An 18,026-nucleotide genomic window follows, 5' to 3' on the forward strand; every position below is an offset into this window, starting at 1 on the left:
AGAAGCAAAGCTTGGTAACATCTTGGTCTAAGGAGATAGTGAGGATAAAGGCTGTGATGAAGGGTTTCTCAGGAGGGAAGTGTGTATCGGAATGGGAGGAGGTGGTACTGAGGCCTTTGTATTAGTAAGAAAAGGCCATGAGTTCAAAAAGGAAATGAAAATTAAAAATGAACATCCACAACAAAGGTTGATAAATACTGCCTTGGTGGTGGGTACCCCCTGGAGAAGGATTCATTTTCTACTCACTTGCACAAGCCACTGCTCCAGTAAATAGCCATTAGTGGTATGAGGTCTGGTAATGAACACATTACTTCAAACCTTCACCATCTGTCCCACTTTAATCAGGAATGCAGTGAGAATGAATTCCATAAACACAGTGATAAGCCAGCAAAACCGCCCAATAAGAGCATTTTAATATGGCATATGTTCCTTTGGCTGGCAGTGCACTTCTGTTGCATCATATTTGTTTTCCAGTGTCATGGATTTAGCTCTATTAGAATTTTAGAGCTCAAAGGCTCTTTTGAGACCACCTAATTCCTCATCATCATTTTATAAACGAGGACAGTGCGAATGAGGGACTATTCTACAGTCCTCCAGGTAGCAGTTCACAATCCTTTCTATTATGCCCACATCTTCTCTGATGTGGGATAAAAAGGATATCATTGGTTCCTAAATCATTTAGATGTTAACATATGGCAATGATTTAAGTTGGTGTCCACTCCACCTTGATCAATAAGGTGAGGGAACCCTTACGCTCTTCAGAGGTGTGGTTTTGGCAAGAGTGGATTGCCCACTGGGTGGTGCTGTGAACGCCTTTCCCTTCCCAGAAGACACTGTCCCTGAGAAGTGCTAGCTGATGTAGTGTGATTTTCTGTGTTGTCAGAGAGGGAGCATTAAGAGTCCAAGCTACAGGGACCTACTGTATAGCACAGGGAACTCTACTCCATATTCTGTAATAACCTATATAGGACAGAATATGAAAAAGAACGGATATACATGTATGTATAAATGAACCACTTTGCTGTACACCTGAAACTAACACAACATTGTAAATCAACTATACTCCAATATAAAATAAAAATTAAATTAAAAAAAGAGTCCATGCTAAATACTGGAGGCTTGACCAAGGCAGAACATTTACTGGTCCAGCTGTCTGGTCTCCTTGAACCCTGGTGATAAAGATTCATGAATTGAGAGTAAGCCCATTAGAAAGAATGTTTGTTAAACACCATTTTTCCTCCTATAAACTCAAAATATATTATCAGTGATGTGTTTCTTTGATGATCCAAGTGTCATAATAAGCTTGCAAAGAGTATATTGATCCCTCAGATCAACTAAGGCTACACCAGAACAATATCTAATATATGTGACAAGAATGCTACAGGAAATTTTTGAAAAAGTATAAATTTTAAAAATAATAGAGCACATAAGATATGAAGTATTTGGCACCTTCAAATTATTATATATTGAGGTCCTAATATGTTTCAGAGAAGCATGTAGACCATTCACATACATCTCCAATCATCCCAACATTTCAGTATAGATAGTATTATCCCCATCTTAGGGATGCTCAAAAAGTCAAAAACATGACTCAAACAGATATAGAATGAATACATGTCAGATGTTTTAGTCAACTCATTAATTAATGAGGGAACCAGTAAGATTGTAAAGCTGGTTTAAATAAAATATTTTTTGAAATTGGCTATTTACATGCATTTTGAAAAAAGGAATAGAGAATAGGATTACTAGGTTAGATACAAAGCTAGTTAATATTCTTTAAGGCAATAAACCATAACCTTTGGGATTACCTTTTCTACTAGGCAGAAACCCACAAATTAACATGCAACTTCACAAAGTCAGGGCTCTAATCAAATAATAAATAATAAAGTCACACACAAAGAAATTCTCCAAGAGAATTAAAAAATCCTTGTGTCAGGTTATTAAACAATGACCCAATATGACATTAAAATAATATATTTTGATTTACAAGTTTTGGTTAATTTTTCTTAACAATGATAAGGTCTAGAGGGGTTAAAACCTTGGCAAAACTTAACACAGTCACAAAGTTTCAGAACCAGGTTGGTCCATGTCCAAAGACTGAGATTTTTGCTATAACGGCACTGTCTTGTATTTTACCCATATAAATACTACAGAAGGAATGATTTTAAACAGCATTGTAAATACTGTCAAAGCATCTATTTCCATCAGATATAAAAAAGAACACAATCATCCCAGCTTGGTTTTTCATGGACTTGTCTATTTTCCTGTTGGATGGAGACAGTTTGGTTTAATGATGACAATAAGGTATTTCTTCAGGGATTCTTTCACAATGTCAAAATTTCTGTTATATCCTAATTAGGAAGTGACTTTATCACTTATGGCCTTGATCCTTCACTAAATATACATTTACTACTTTTCTACCTCTGACAGATGCCATGTAAGCAGGTAGGTATCAAGACAAGTGCAATAATATCCTTGGATACCAACAACTCAGACTAACGGAGGAGAAGCAGGTGGAATGATAGGAGAGCCAGTGTCTAGAGAGAGATGGGCAAGCAGTTAGCATTTAGGGCGGGATGGAGAGACAGAAGAGAAGTTTGACTGAGCAGTGGACTGGGGGAGGGGCCAAAGCAAAGCTCTCCAGACAAGCGAGGGCAGTGAAGACAACTAGTCTTGACCTGTCCTTGAGCGACGTATGTGACCGAGTCCAAAATCGCTCTTCTCGCCGCACGACAGGCTAATAAATCGGAGACGAGGTGTTGAGGCAAGGAACACGACTTTACTCAGAAAGCCGGCAGACGGAGAAGATGGCCGACTAAAGTCTCAAAATAACCATCTTATCGGGGTTTGGATGTCCGTTTCTTTTATAGCACAGAGGGGGAGGGGATGAGGAAGTAAAGTAAAAAGGCCATTAAGTTTTGCAAATATCACCTGGAATGGCCAGCCTCGGGGAGGGGATGTGTTAATTTCTTGTTTCTTGCAGCCATCCACGGGTGGAACAGGGTCTGCATGTTTCCCTGAACAAAGGCACTTTGGTTTAACATTCAGGCAGAGGGGCAGGGTTCCCCGAGGCAGGCCATTATGCATAGACAGTATCCTTTTAGTGAACAGAAGCAGCAGAAAGCAAAGGTTCAAGTAAAAGAAACAGATTTAACATGTAGTCTGATTTGGCTCTTCCCTGTTACACTTGTAAAGCATGCAGGAGAATGCCTGCCCCGGACTTCACTGGGGTGGGTTGTAACAGCTCCAGATGAAATTAGCTCTTTAGCTCAAAACATATTTCTAGTATTACAAGAAGCATCTTTTGCGAACAGTTTGCAAGAATTCCTTGCTGAACACACACGCACATAGAGAGAAAGAACGAGAGAGAAAAAGACAGAGAGAGAGAGAGAAATAAAGGAAAAGAAATGAGCAAAAAATGTATTTTATCTTCTCCTAGGAAAAGAGAACACTGCTAGAAAAAAAACTGTCTTTGGAAAACAAGCTGCTGCATCTCAAATCCAAGGCTACATATGCTAAAAGGTTTGCAAATCTCCTAAGTAAAAGCAGTTCCTGGTATCTTTCCTCTCTTCGGGTCCACTGACCAGTGGATAGACGGCAACTATCCCCCAAGGGAAAGGAAGCCTGAAAGTGCAGGAGGAAGGGAGATTTCTTAGCATTAACAGTCATGTGCCTCTCCCTCCCTACCCACTGGGGAATCTGGACGGGGCAGAGGTCGCTGGGGGTACAGGGAAACTGGTGTGTGTACATGTGTGTGGTGGTTCGTTAATCCTTTTGAAGAGTGAATGAGCCTGTCCCCTCCCTGTTTACCCTTGGTGCTGAAGAGGATGCTGTTGAGGTCTCCATTCCCCTGATGCTTCTGATTTTGTTGATGGGTCTCTGCTACAGCCGGCACTAAATTAGCTAGCCCACACGTGGAATTGTAAGATAGGTTTGTCGTGCTCCCAACTTTGTTGAGAAGGAAGGAAATACTGTGAAAAGCATCCTTAGCTCTTGGGACTTACTTACAAATACTAGTAATTCACAAGCAGTCCTGGTCCTTGTGTGCTGGGGTAGGGGTGGATTTATGGGTTTATGGATCTCGAATGGCTTGACTACTCAGCTGCTGTTAGAAAAATTCTCTGAAATATCATAGAATAACTCATATCATATGAAATTTCCTGAACTTTTCTTTTCCTTTCCTTTCTTTTTTTTCTTTTCTTTTAATGCTAAGCTTACCACAATCGTTATATATTCTGATATAACATTCAAAGTCAAATCTATTTCAAGATCTTAGTTCATCCCTCTAGAGCTATTGCTCTAGGCACTATTATGAATCTCAGAATGTACATATTCTTATTCTCATTTATTCAATAACATATGCTCAGACATCACTTTCTCTTGGTCTTTTGATTTTTTCCTATTTCCTTTTCCTTTCCCATTATCTCTCTTTCTCTTCATTGGACCTCATAAGCCAAAGTCCAGAACTGGGCTGACCCTGGCAATTGTACCTACATATTTGAAACACACTGGGATACCACTGATATTAATTTCTTCATATGCTTCCCTGTGAACACGCATGTAGCCCCAGAAGGTGGACGTCTGAGTTTCACAGCACTGTACATCTCTGTAGAGAATAAAGGAAATACTATGGAAAATATCCATAAGTCTTTGGAATTACTTGTATATACTCATAATTTAACTCTAAGTACATTTTTGGCTTACCTCTTTTTTTTTTTTCCCTAAAGAGAGCTTTTCCGTGCAGCAGAACTACAGCTGGTACACTGTGCCTTCCATTAAGAGTCCAGACAATGAGTTTGATTTATTCTTTACAAAATGATTTTTTCTTGATAATAGAGGTTTTGTCAGTCTTTGAGCCAAAAATGTAATGGTTTTAAAAACCAAACTGATCTATTCTTTCAGTCCTATTATATATGAGCAGTCAGGATAAAGAATTCTCAAAAAGCTCTTGAGGAGGTTTTAGAAATATCTTGAGGGAAATGGAGCTTCTGTGTTTCCAGAAAGGTGTTTGAACATCCTGGCTTGTGCAGTTTTCATAAATTGTAGGTATCACAAATATTTATTTTACTTGTTATTTTGAGCCGTGTGTAGAGGTATTCACTTTGCTAAGTGACAAGAAAATGAAATCAGTATGAGTCAGATTCTTTTAGCTAAAGCAATAGAGACTTGGTTAAGCTACCATAAATAGGATTTCTGTTAGGTTAAGACTGAATAGATATGGCCATAAAGAAGATGTACTCATGGGAAGACAGGAGGACAACCCTTTAGCACCTAATGTGATTTGAAAAACCAGATTCTTTTGCTGATCCCACTTAGTGATGCGTGTTTATGCAGTTTCACTCTTTTCTTGTTCTTTGTTCTTCCTGGATGATTCATTAGCTTTTCCCACCATTTTTCAACAGCTGGTTTATAGTCTCTGTATTTTCCTTTCAGATTCCAGAGGAAAGAGTGTGACTGTCCTAATACTACTTCCTGTATTGGCCAGATAGATCATCTTGACCAACCCCTGCTTTGACATCCAACCAATAGCCTTTGGCAGGCGTCCTCTCCCATCCTTGTGGGTGGCCTTCCCTTACTCAAAGAATAGCCTAGGGCTTCTTCCCTGAGCAGGGGGCTATGGGTGATTTAATTTCCCTTAAACAGATAGTTTGATAGGTGCCATGACTTTCTTGAATTGCAGTGAGTTTCATTCTACAATTTTGACAAAGAGATTAAAAAATTCAATATGTTGTAACTTGGCATTTCTAATATTAGAAAGCATCTCTGAGGATAACTTTTAAGCTTTTATAATTCAGAAGAAAAAGAGTTTCTTCTTGCATATGGATAATGTATGTACCATTATATTAAGCTAATCCTCACAATTACTTTTTTTTTTTTAACATCTTTATTGGAGTATAATTGCTTTACAATGGTGTGTATGTATATGTGTAGCTGATTCACTTTGTTATACAGCAGAAACTCACAATTACTGTTAACGGGAGTAAAAAGGTTTGGCAGAAGCATCTTTTTTAAAAACAAGGTTGACCCCATATTTCTACTACCATCAGTACTAACTGACACATGCGTAGTGCCTTTCAGTTTATAAAGTAACCCGAGGTACCTTATTTAATTTAATCTTTCCATCGACCTTTCAGGAAGGAAACAGAGCTTCTAATTGGTTACATGACTTGTCAAGATCACTCAGCTTTCCAGAAGTTGTAGGGCTGGGAGTTTGGGCTCTAGTATTGCCGTAGCAAAGCCTATGCTTGTTCTTCTATAGAGGAGACTTGACTTTTTTTCTCTTATTTCTGGAAACTCCAGAGACCTTTTCTCTGACTGGTTTCCTCAGTCCCCTGTGTGGCTACGAGTAGAAGGCAGTTTTCCCACTTCTCTCTCTGCCCTGTGATGTCACAGACAAACACACAGGCCCATTTTAGAGTTATCCCTTGGGGAACACATTTGGGCTTTGTAAAGACAAGTAGTGTGTTAGCTTCTCTATACCTGTAGAAGCTGCTTAGGGATGGTACATTCCTTAGAGGAAGAAACAGGGTATCTTGAAGATGTGGTTGCCTGTCAAAGCATACTGTTGTTACTTACATTGTACATTTATCTTTGGTAGTTTTGAGGGCTGTCTTAAGCCCCCCCCATCCCCCACCCATTTAGTGCTACCACTGAAAACAACAATGGGGAAGATTTTGACTGGCAATAGTAATACATATTCCTGAGCTTTGGTTCAAATGTGAACAGAGCTATACCTACGTCTTGCTTATTCTTTCACCTTGGTCTGGCCTGGGAAAGGTAAGGACCTGGCGTCTCTTGTTCATATGGTTGTGATCGTCAGTTTCCCTCTCTTCCACTGGGGACTCACATTTAGTAATGGCCACCATAAAGGTCCAAAGAAACATCAAATCCTAAATAGCAGGAAACCTGAGTCCCTGTAGCCTCTAGTATGAGTTTTTCATAGCTTCAAAGAAGCTCCAGGATGCCACCAATCTCACTATCTTCTCTCTCAAGTGGGAATTCCATATGGGGTTATTCATATGCCCAATGCCTGGCCATGAGTACTGTGCCCAGAAGTAGCAGCATTGGGTACATGCAACATAGTTTCAGTTGCCACTTTTATTGCATTCATTTTGTCTCTCAGTATCTAGCTCTTTTTATTTCTTCTGGAATTTTCATTCCTATAAACAGCATAATGCATTAATCCCTGATAATAAGTACAATTTATAAAGACTTAAAAGGGTTATGTTCTGGGATTGTGCAAATATGGCCATCCTCATGTTCTTCATACCCTTTGCAATTACGTATTTATGTACCCTGAGTTCTAAGAAAATATAAGATCATTTACAAAAACTACATAAAAATAACATAATCCTTTAACTGGAAATAGATTAGATGAGAAGGCCAAGGAGATACAAGAACAGGTATATAATGAGGTTGGCCCACAAAATGTTTACACGTGCTCACAGTGGACCACTGACTCAATTTTAAATTTTCTAGCAGCCAACCCAACGAGAAAATTATGATTAGTTTTGTGATTCACAATGTCCAAATGACTAAACCCAACCAGTTCTTTAGGAAACGTCCAGTTCTTTTTAATGTATCTATAAGGCCAGAGAGAAAAATTTCCAGGATATGTTCATAAAAAGTACCGTGAACGATGTCTTCAACAAAATCATTATAGTAAACACAGAAGCTGTACCTCAGAAAATACTTTTAAAAAGGATACCATGCCGCCAAAGAACAATTCAATCAAAGCCATTTTAACAGTGAGCAGCAGAGGGCAGTGTGGCAGGACTCAATAATGCTACCTCGGATGGTGGAAGTTAACCCCAAAATAGATTTTAAAGTATCCTGACAATTGGACGGAGAGACAGTCCTCCATGACCTTGATTTCCTTTGACCAAGTCTTTGGCAGACATTGGCCAGCAGAGAGATTGAGGATGTGCTTCTTGCCTAGTACTTATTCCACGGTCATCCCACGTTACTAAAGACACACCATTTGTTTTCACATTTCTGCAAGTTAAAGATAAGATTGACTTCCTCTCTTGAACACTGGGGAATCTAACATGAAGACCAGAAATGGTACTCTGTTCACTCTCCATCCGTAGTGATTTGAGACAGCATCCTCAGTTCCCTTTCTCAAAAGGGTGGAGCCAAGGTTTTCCTCTCTTTTTGTTTGGGCTTTTTCTCTGCTCCCATTGCCGTTTCTAGGCTGTGGACTTTCTCAGCTCCAAGCCTAGCATGTATGAAGCAAAAAGAAAACCCAGGGAACTCACCATTGTGTTGTTCCCTGGATCCCAAGGTCCCAAGCTAGTGTTCCTTCTTCTTTCCACCTTTCAGAGTCTTCTTGTGTTTGTTGATGTATAATGTTCAGGTTTTGGGTTGACTTAATAGGAAGAATAGGGGAAAACACATCTTCTACGTCTTTCTGGAAGCAGCAGTTTTCAATTCTATTTTAATTTCAACATTGACTTTGTATTTATATTGAGGCATTGGGAGGCAGAGCATAAATCCTAGATACAGACGTTTGGCCTCCTTTCCCAGGCCTGGCCTTCATTATGTTTCTTCTTACTGTTTTGCTTTAGTACATTAAGACTGAGTGCTTCAACTGAAAGCACTGAGTGCTTCAAGTGAAAGATAAATAACAGAGATTAAAGGGAGCTCAAATGCAGCTTATTTAACTATATTCTCACATTCAAAGACCTTAAATGGATGACTAGGTTTTCTGTTTATTGAACAAACCTAAGAGATTTTTTTTTTTGCAACTTCCTTAAATCACTGTTCTAGTGTATAATGCAGATAAGTCTGAAACCCCTACGCTTTCCAGAGTGCTTCCAGAAATACTTTTCTTCCATCTTAAGACCTGCTTCAGATTTTTATTTATTTACGGTGAGCTTGATGGTAATATTCTCATGAAATATATGGGGAAATTTCCTGAGTTTTCTACTTTGGAGAACATATCTACCCACTCCCATCCTTCTAAAGACTTTTTTGTCCATTCAGTCCCCGAGTTCTGGGTCATCATAAGACACGATGAGACCATTTTGAATACTCACCTTTAATAATATACAGTATTTTCATATTTTATGAATTTTCCAAGCTGACCTGGCTCTGCAAAGCATCCCAAGTTCTTTCTCGTTATTCCCCAGGAAAGTCCTGAGTCTGACTGCTCTTTCCTCCTTTTCTTTTCTCTTTCTTTCCCTTCTCTCTGGAGCAATTTTGAATCTCAGCACCAGCTGTGGGCCAGATTTCTGTTTGCCTTCTGTGTTGCTTTGATCCTTATGTCCACAACCTATCTTTTTTTGTGAAGTGCCTTTTTGAGTCACTTTCTAATTTTTCTGCTGGGTTCCTGTTCCATTGATTTGTAGATGTTCCTTATATATTCTGGATACAATGCCTTTATTAATTTATGTTACCGAGATTCTGAGGCTATCCTACTCACTCTCATTTGATGACTAGAAGTTTAAAATTTTTGTCTAGTCAAACTTATCTTTTACTTTGCAATTAATATTGTTCTAAGTTCTATTTTAACAATCTTTCTCTATTCCAAATTCATGAAGATGCTCTTCTATATTATCTTTTGAGAGTTTTTTGGGTCTCCAGTTTTATCTACATGGAATTTATTTTTTTGATGAAGTGAGGTTAGGATTAATTTTCTTTTTCATTTTTTCCTATGAGTATCCAGTTGTCACAATATCATTTGTTGAAAAGACTATCCTTTTTATAATATTCTGTAACAGCATCTTTGATATAAATTGTCTATTGGTCTATCTCTGTTATATATATGTATATGTAAAATAAAAGTAGCATGGATATAGCGTAATTTGTTTTATCAGTCTTCTATTGATGAACATTTAGATCGTTTCCATTTTTTAATGCTATGAACAATAATGAACTACATTTCACGTATATTTTATGCCATATATGTTGTGTAATTGTACAGTATTTTATAATATAAATGATTTCGTTCCATAGGATAAATAGTAATGGCTATCATTATACATCATTTGTACTTGTGCAAACATTTCTATAGTTTTATAGAAATTAATTTTTTCTACAGTAAAACAAACTCTTTTAAAAGCTCTCTCATACAAAACTGAACAAGGGAAAAAATCAAGACTGTCTTAAATATTGCAAATTGCCTGAAAGTTACTCGGCTTTGAGCGACCTTATTGTATATTAAACATTATTGAGACAACTGTAGTAGATTAGTGCTGTGCTACTCAAAGCACTCAAAGCCTGGCTCGTGGACCAGCAAAATCATTGGAACACCTGGAGCATGTTGGAAATGCAGACCCTCAAGCCCTACCCCGGCCTATTGGATTAGAATGTACATCTTAACAAGATCCCTGACAATTTAACAAGATCCTCCAATGCTTATTAAGTTTGAGAAGCAATGTTTTAGTACATGATGTAAAACAAAATGGAGACTCTTTAAAAAAATGAGAACAAGTTCCACCATAGTGTCACATGAATTTCTATGACCTTTGTAATATTTGTAGAGACTGTAAAAATCAGAATTACGATTGAATTGGATGTTGGCTACTAATTGTGAAACCTTAATAAACTAAAATAATATATTACTTTATAAAACGCTCATTTTCCGAAAGCACATTCACTTTATCTCTTTAAGCGTACAGTATAATCTTTTAATGCTGTAAAGGTAGGGATTGTTATACCTGTTATACTGAGGCTTAGAAAGGTTATGTGACTCCAAAATTACAATGCTCCCAAGTTTAGTGGTCTTGTCTCAAGGCATTTTGCCTCAAACTCTAATAATATAGGCAAGAAGAGAAATAGTCAAAAGCCATGTAATCAATGCCAGTTACTTAAACGGAGCTTTGGGAAAGGATGAATAATCTAAATTCAAACTTCAGTCATCTTTCTTCACCATGGTTAATGTGGACTCAAAATATTAGCTGGAATTTAATTTTTCTTTCCTTGCCTTATCTACATGTAGTAGAATTAACAAAAATAGGAAGCCAAAAAAAAAAAAAAGACAAACACAGGCAATTCACAACCTATACTAACCCCTGTATCCTTGGAAGTTGGTTTCTGATATATGTGTTAAGTCTCCATTCCTGGCCCCGTGTTCTATCCCATATGTGTGTGTTCCGATGGTTGCTAGGTCTGTGGATGCTCTTAGATGAGACAGATTAGATATATAAGTGCTTCACCTGGTTCGATGCAACTTGACTCAACTACCTGATGGAGGGAGGGAGTCACAGGTGGCCAGAGAGGAGCTTTTGACATGAATTGATCTTCTCATTCAAGTTCATGTCTGAGCTAATCAGAGCGTGCTTCATGACTGTTTATCTTCGGTGTGTCTTGTTTGGCATAAGGGACCCTGGGCATCTTACCCACATGTTGCCCAGTAGTAGAGTCATGTGTGAGGAGATCCTGGTAGCACAGCTGTAAAAATAGCTGTATAATGCTTTAGCAAATCTTTCTCTCTTTTTTCCTTTGCATTTCCAGTTGCCAGGATCTTCAAAAGGAGATTTCCCTCCTCCAGGAGCAGATCTCTCATCTGCAGTTTGTGATTCACTCCCAGCATCAGAACCTGCGCAGTGTCATCCAGGAGGTCAGATTAATCAAGTGTGTTTCTCTGGTAGCTAGTATGTTTACAGTGAGAAGACCAAATACGTGTGGCTTGCCTGGACTCTATGAGCACTGACATTCTTCTCCGCATTGACATTTCCTTTTTATCCCCATGTGACAAGGCTCTGTTTTCAGTGTCCTCTTTTGTCTCTATGCCAACACCTGTGATGTTCTCAACGAAGATATTTGGGAAATTGTGTTTGCTCTTTAGATGTTTTGGTGTTTTTTTTTAAGTGTTCTGAGCCAGATAATGCACACTGTTCTTTAGCAGATTTTGTAGATTAGGACATTCAGCCCTTTCTTGAAGAAGAAATGATCTCTTTTCATAACCTCATAAGTGGTTAATTTACGTAGAGGGTGTGTTAGCACAGGCCTGTAACCTGGCCCTTCTTCGCTGGGAACATCTTGGCAGGTGAAAGAGAAGAGGTCATCGTGAAGGCAGCCAGATGGATGGTGAATTGCATACTCATACAGTTTATGTCAAGATTTGTATTGATCTGGTTTGGGAATCTGCTTTAGACTTAAAACCAGACCTTCATCCATCCTTTTATTTTAAAACTACCTAATATTTGTTTCTAAAAGGAGTCCTTCCAAATAACTCAAATGCCTTCTTGACCTAAATGTAACATTCATGGCTTGCTTCGGTAGGACCTCACCAAACAGCCAGAGAATTGAGTCATAGCACTTGAGAGTCAAGGAGGACAGAGGGGGCATCCCATGTCCTCATTTTACAGATGAGAAAACTGAGGCCCACAGTAGTTAAATGACAGAGGTAGCCTTGGAATCCACATGTTTCTTCTCTTCTGGCACCGTCCTGGATATCACCCCACATCCCCCAGTTCCACGTTGCCTCTTAACAGATGCTTTTCTTCCAAAGCAAAGTGGGCTCACCTTAATATGCTGCTGGTTGACCAGATCTCTGCTGCAGGGAGCTTCCCCATGCCAGACCACGGCCTTGCATCATGTCCCCTGGCCTCTGCCTATGCAGGATGAAAATGTTAGGTGACTGAGACACAGAACAAGGACGAGTGTTGCTTCCCACAGGATGCACTCCTGCTGAGTTTGGTTTAAACAGGTTTTCTAAAGATTAAAGTGTTTAATTGCACTGTCTGTGTGCTCTCGTCCCCAGGTGCCAATTTGTCCTGTTATTTTCTGTAGCCTGCTGAGTCCACTAATGCTTGGGATTTAATTTTGTTGATTTGATAAACATTACTTGACCACAGAAACCTGTACAATTTCTGACTTAAGGAACTATTCTCTGTTGCCTGACAAGATTTTTGCATTTGTGTTTCTTAAATCTTAGATGGAAGGCTTAAAAAATAATTTAAAAGAACAAGATAAAATAATTGAAGATCTGAAAGAAAAAGTTAACATACTGGAAGCCCAGGTAGGGAGGGCATCTGTTCTATATTTCAGTACGAATGTGAGTGTGGGTGTGTTCCGTATATTTGTGAGCCTGTGTGTGAATGTGTCCTGTGTGTGTGTGAGTGCTTGTGTGCGATGGCGTGCCAGTGTGACACTGTGTCCAAGTATGTCTGTATGTGAATGTGTGTGTCTGTGTGATTGTGTGTGACTGTGTCTATGTGTGTGTGTGAGGACATGCATGTGTCTCTATGTGGGTATGAATGTCTTTTTGTGAGTGTGTGTGTGCGTCTTCTATGTGTAAGAATTATAGCTTTGTGGGGGAGGTACTCTTAATAATTATTAAAATATTAAGTATTAAACATAATTTTATATTATTAAATTATTAATATTAAATATTATTAAATAATTGTTGAAAGTTTATTCAAATGTTCCAGAATACTTTCTCTACTGGGGAGACCAGTGATACTAACTCTCGATGTGGACTTGAGTTAGAAGCTTGGTCCAGGCCACTCTGGCGTGAACTCAGCTCTAGCCAGATAGCCGGGTTTGCTGTCTCCTGTCTTTGTTTCTTTCCTCCGTCCTGAGACGTCCTAGTCCTCCTCTTTCTCCATCCATATCCATCAGGGCATCCAGGCTTTGCCTCAGGGCTCACCTACTTCAAGAAGCCAATTGAAATTTTCTTATGTTTCAGTGTTTTAAAACTTATCATAAAACTTTATAATACACTGTGATAAGATGTGCTTTACTCCTGCCAACTCATCCCCGCCTTGACTGGGGAAGCCCTTTTCAGGTGTTCAGCTGCAGTCCTGGGCTGGTGGTACCCCTACCTCACAGGAAGTACAGAGAAGCCCTGCGGTTATTGGAGCACCTGATGACCCCCAGGTGTCTCCAGCCCAGCTCTGCTTTGTGCTCAGTGCCACCCCTTCTGTCTCTGTTGAATAGCTCATCACGGACTGCCTAGACCTGGTCACCTTTTCTGCTTCATCCCTCAGCATCGTGACTTCTCTGTGTGTCACGTTGTCCTGTCCTGTGGAGTACAGAGATGCTCTGTCTTCATTGAAACCTGCTCTTCTTTTGGAGCTGTTCTCTTCCCCAGGACAGACCAGAGAGGAGCTCCATGATCGGACCCCCAGCACACGCCTCACCATTCTTTCCACCACCACATTCCTTCTGCTTTCCTCAAACAGAAGAAAAAAATCATAATAACATAAAGAGGTTGTAAATATTTTGCAACTTAAGTTTTGTAACCATCCCCCTGTTTTGCTGTTTCTACCTTCCTGGGACCACTGTTCTCTTTATTTTAGAGGGTAAGCTCATCGCATCTTGGGTTTTCCTTAGATTCTCACCTAAGTAAGATGTAAATAGGTTAGTTTACATCAAGTGATGTGATTTATGTTGCATTAGAGCCCCTTCCTCCTAAGAAATGTCTTTAAAGGCATTTCCTCCCAACGTTTCTTATGTAGTGGCCTTTTGACAAATGTTACTTGATAAAATATTTTTTCTTATAAATATTTTTCTTATAATATTTTAATAACTATTTTTTATTTTTTTACATAACTGACATATGGTCATTCATCCCATACAAATTAGGAAATATGGATGAGCAAATATAACAAGAAAACCACTCAAACATACCATCCAAGGGCAATTATTCAGCACAGTTGTGTATATCTCTATTTCTGTGGGAATTTTGTGCCTGTTACATACTTGTGTGTATATATTAGAGATACAGACTATATATGGCATCATTTTATTGTGTTTTTAAACTTTTATTTGTTTCATCAATTTTTTCATATCACTAGTTACGTAAGTCTGTAAATACTTATTGAGTGGCTACTATGGTGTAGGCACTAAGTTTGGATAAACAATGTTGAACAAAATAGCCATGAGCCCTGCTCTCTGGAATTTACTAACTAGTGAGGGAGACAGATACAAATAAATTAATATGTAACTAATAATATCTTGGAAAGGTTCTGCAGGAAAAGGACAAAATATTCTGGACGATAATACCTGGTTGGAAGAATGTATATGGACCGTTTAGATTGGTGGGTGGGAACAATCTCTCTAAGAAAATGAATTTCAATATGACCTTTGTGGAAAACTGGATGGTAGGGCACGTCAGGTAGCCAGACAGGAGGCCATGTGGGTGCTTCTAATCTGAAAGAGCTGTAAATAGCATAGGATGACATTGGAAAGGTAGGAAGGGACTAGATCATAAAAAGCCTTTAGGCCATGCTAAGGTCTCTTTTTCTCTATAGAACAGTATAACAAGGAGGTCTTTGCTTAGCAGGCAAATTAAATTTACATTATCTTTTTAAAGAGCCACCAAAGTTTCCACTGTATTGCTATGAAATAATTTAGTTAACTTAATCTCTGCTGTTGGATTGTTTTCCAGTAGAGCTTTTGTAAACAGCAATGAATTCAACAGACTTTTACAAACATTACTGATTATTTGTATAATTACTTCCTCCCTTAAGATACATTTTTAGAAGTTGAATTGGTAACTCGAAGACTATCCATTTTTAAGATTGTTGATCTGTGTTCTCTGAATTTCCATGTCTGCTGGATCAGACATCTCCCTCAGCTGCCACAGCCTCACCTGCAGCTGCCTCTGCTCTTTCAATTAACTCTTTACGCACTTTCAGTCTTTCAGTTCTGACATTTCTGATCTGCCAATAGCCCTCTCTTTTCCTCTTTATTATTAAGTGATTTCAATATTTAAAAATCCTTTGGTATCGTTCTAATGAAATCTAAGAAAGTAGAGATGAAAAACACACGTGTTCAGATTCCTATTTTGAGCTGGAATTCTCATTTAGATCCAAGTTTATCTGTAATTCAAGGCAGTCCGGTGTAAGGTAGGGATCTACTTTTTTAGTTGTCTCACTTTATTGAGCAGTCTGGCCTTCCTTCATGAATTTGAAATGCCGATATATCCTAGACTAAATTTTTATGCTGGAAATCTGTTCCAATGGTGTATCTGCCTATTTGGCTCCAATGCCCTACTGCTTTAATTATCATACATCTGTAATACATTTTAATTGGAGAGATCGTTGCCTTTCTCTGATCTTTCGTTATGGTCCTAGGCTCTGGTCATGTCTAATTAAGTGTTAGCCCTCATCACAGAGTCAGGGCATCAATGGTGCTACTGCTTCTAATTCAATCTTATATTCTTTGGTTGTGTCTCTATTTATGTCATCCCCAAAGCTAATTTTATTGTCCTAAGTAAACTGGCAACTTAACCTATACACTACATTATCCAATTGGCCTTTTGGTGTAATAGTTAGACCAGAATAATGTATTGCTTCCATTGCACTGCTTCTATATCCCCAAATTTAGCAAATAATTTCTGACTAGCCACTCAGTGTGATAGGAGGAAGCAATAGATTGTGTTCCCCTCATGGAAACTTCTTGGTTGGATGCAGTCTGCCCACGTTGATGGGACAGCATGTCTCAGTACTGCCTAAGATTCTCTGTATGAAGTTGATTCAAACTACTATTTTCTAACATTCTCTTTTATTTAAAAAAGTCTTCAGATAATAGCAGTATTGATGAATGTCTTTTATGACCTCAGAATTTATTGTCTTCAGTAGATAAATCGTTTCCTTCACTGCAGGGAATGTTACAATGCCCTTTTCAGCTTTAAAAAGCCCGTCCAAGCCACATTAGTTTATTTATTCAGCAAATAGTTTTGTGTGTTTATGATGTACCAGGAAATGTTCTAAGTGGTAGGTACATGGTATGAACAGGACACACTGTCCTGACTTCATCTAGCTGTATTTTAATTGAAGATACATACAGTAAATACATAAACAAGTAAGTACACAACTTAATAAGGGAGAGGTAACTGCTCCGAGAAGAGTAGAACAATGTGACAGTTATAAAGTGATGGGAGTCAGGAAGAGCATCTCTGAGCCTGTGATCTTGGACCAGGTACCTGAATTTAGTAAGTGCTTGAGCTGGAGTGAACCTGTTTCTAGTCTAGCCCTAGACTAGAAGATCTTAAACTGGGAGGACGTATGCAGGGGTGTACTACCTTGCACACAAACGTAGGACTATCCTATTTTGAAATAACAGTGTGAGCCGATTCAGTTTATGAAAAATTGGTCACCAGAGCTGAACAACCCTTTTAAAGACATCAACTTTCTAAACCATACAGACAGCATAGTTTTCTCATCCATAATAAACAACTCATCTCTTTTAAGGCATGCTACATACTTCATTTTGTTTAATCTTCAAAGCTACTCTGGGAGAAAGTTATTATTTATTCCCTCGGGGGTTAAACTGAGATTAAGAGAAGTTAAGACACTTGTTCAAAATCACTCGGCTGCATTTGAGTCTTCCTGACTTTGAAGCACATGCTTTTCATCCCCCAATATCTACTTATCTGAGTGATCAAATAAGTGTGTGTATGTGCAGATATGCATGTGTGTCAATATACACACAGTTGTATTTAAAAATGATATATATTTCTATATATTTAGAAATGAACAGATATAATGTTAAATTTGCAGGATCATTTGTCTGTATTTTAGCCATTGTCACATTTACTACATTAAATGTTTTTCTGTTTTCCAGTTTTTTGACTCATGGAAACGAATACTTTTTTCTGTGTATTCTTTTCTATCCTACCAAGCACTTCCCCCTCCTCCACAAGGGGATAAAATTCACTCATCTAACTCTGTCCTTTTTTTTTTCTTTTCAATCTTTCAGGATTTTAAACCTCTTTTAAGTATCACCAGAAAATTTCTGCTTAACTCTGCCAAAATTATTTACTTTTCTTTCTACTTTGGCATATCTTTCATCATCTTAATTTACAGCTCCGAAATTCATCTCACATTTCACACATTTCAAACTTCTTCACTAATGACATGCTCATATGAAAATGCATCTTCAGAAATTACTCCACTTTCTAGACTTTGAAGAATATCCTACTTTATGTAATCACCATCATCCCTAAAATTTAATTTACTTCCAAGAGCATGTTGCTAGAAGTTTAAGTATGCAAAAATTAGGTTCTTTTGGAAAACTGTGTCAGTGAACTCTCCTTGGATAGAGTCATAATAATGGTGGACTTTCTCTGG

General features: G+C 38.4%; 1 protein-coding gene and 1 long non-coding RNA gene across 10 annotated transcripts in view; both read left to right on the forward strand.

Annotated features, from left to right (window-relative positions):
- CCDC68 (coiled-coil domain containing 68) overlaps positions 1 to 18,026 on the forward strand; it is a 50,455-nt gene that overhangs the window by 25,620 nt on the left and 6,809 nt on the right. For 5 of the 9 annotated variants that reach the window (XR_014233975.1, XM_082353424.1, XM_082353421.1 and 2 more), the window contains 3 exons: positions 3,440 to 3,522; positions 11,458 to 11,563; positions 12,884 to 12,967. Coding sequence is in view for 4 of the 9 variants with exons in the window: in XM_082353424.1 (XP_082209550.1) it covers positions 3,440 to 3,522; positions 11,458 to 11,563; positions 12,884 to 12,967 (273 nt within the window). In the remaining 5 variants the exon portion in view is untranslated. Of the gene's footprint in view, positions 1 to 3,439; positions 3,523 to 11,457; positions 11,564 to 12,883; positions 12,968 to 13,887; positions 14,253 to 18,026 lie in introns of all 9 variants that reach the window. The other 4 variants (XR_014233976.1, XR_014233977.1, XR_014233978.1 and 1 more) reach the window with 1 other exon arrangement.
- Positions 3,535 to 9,801, forward strand: LOC309610487. Its single transcript, XR_014233984.1, has 2 exons — positions 3,535 to 3,922; positions 3,959 to 9,801. It is a non-coding gene; the product is annotated as an uncharacterized lncRNA (long non-coding RNA).

Source organism: Balaenoptera borealis (assembly GCF_965194805.1).
Source record: "Balaenoptera borealis genome assembly, chromosome: 14".
Taxonomy (NCBI): domain Eukaryota; kingdom Metazoa; phylum Chordata; class Mammalia; order Artiodactyla; family Balaenopteridae; genus Balaenoptera; species Balaenoptera borealis.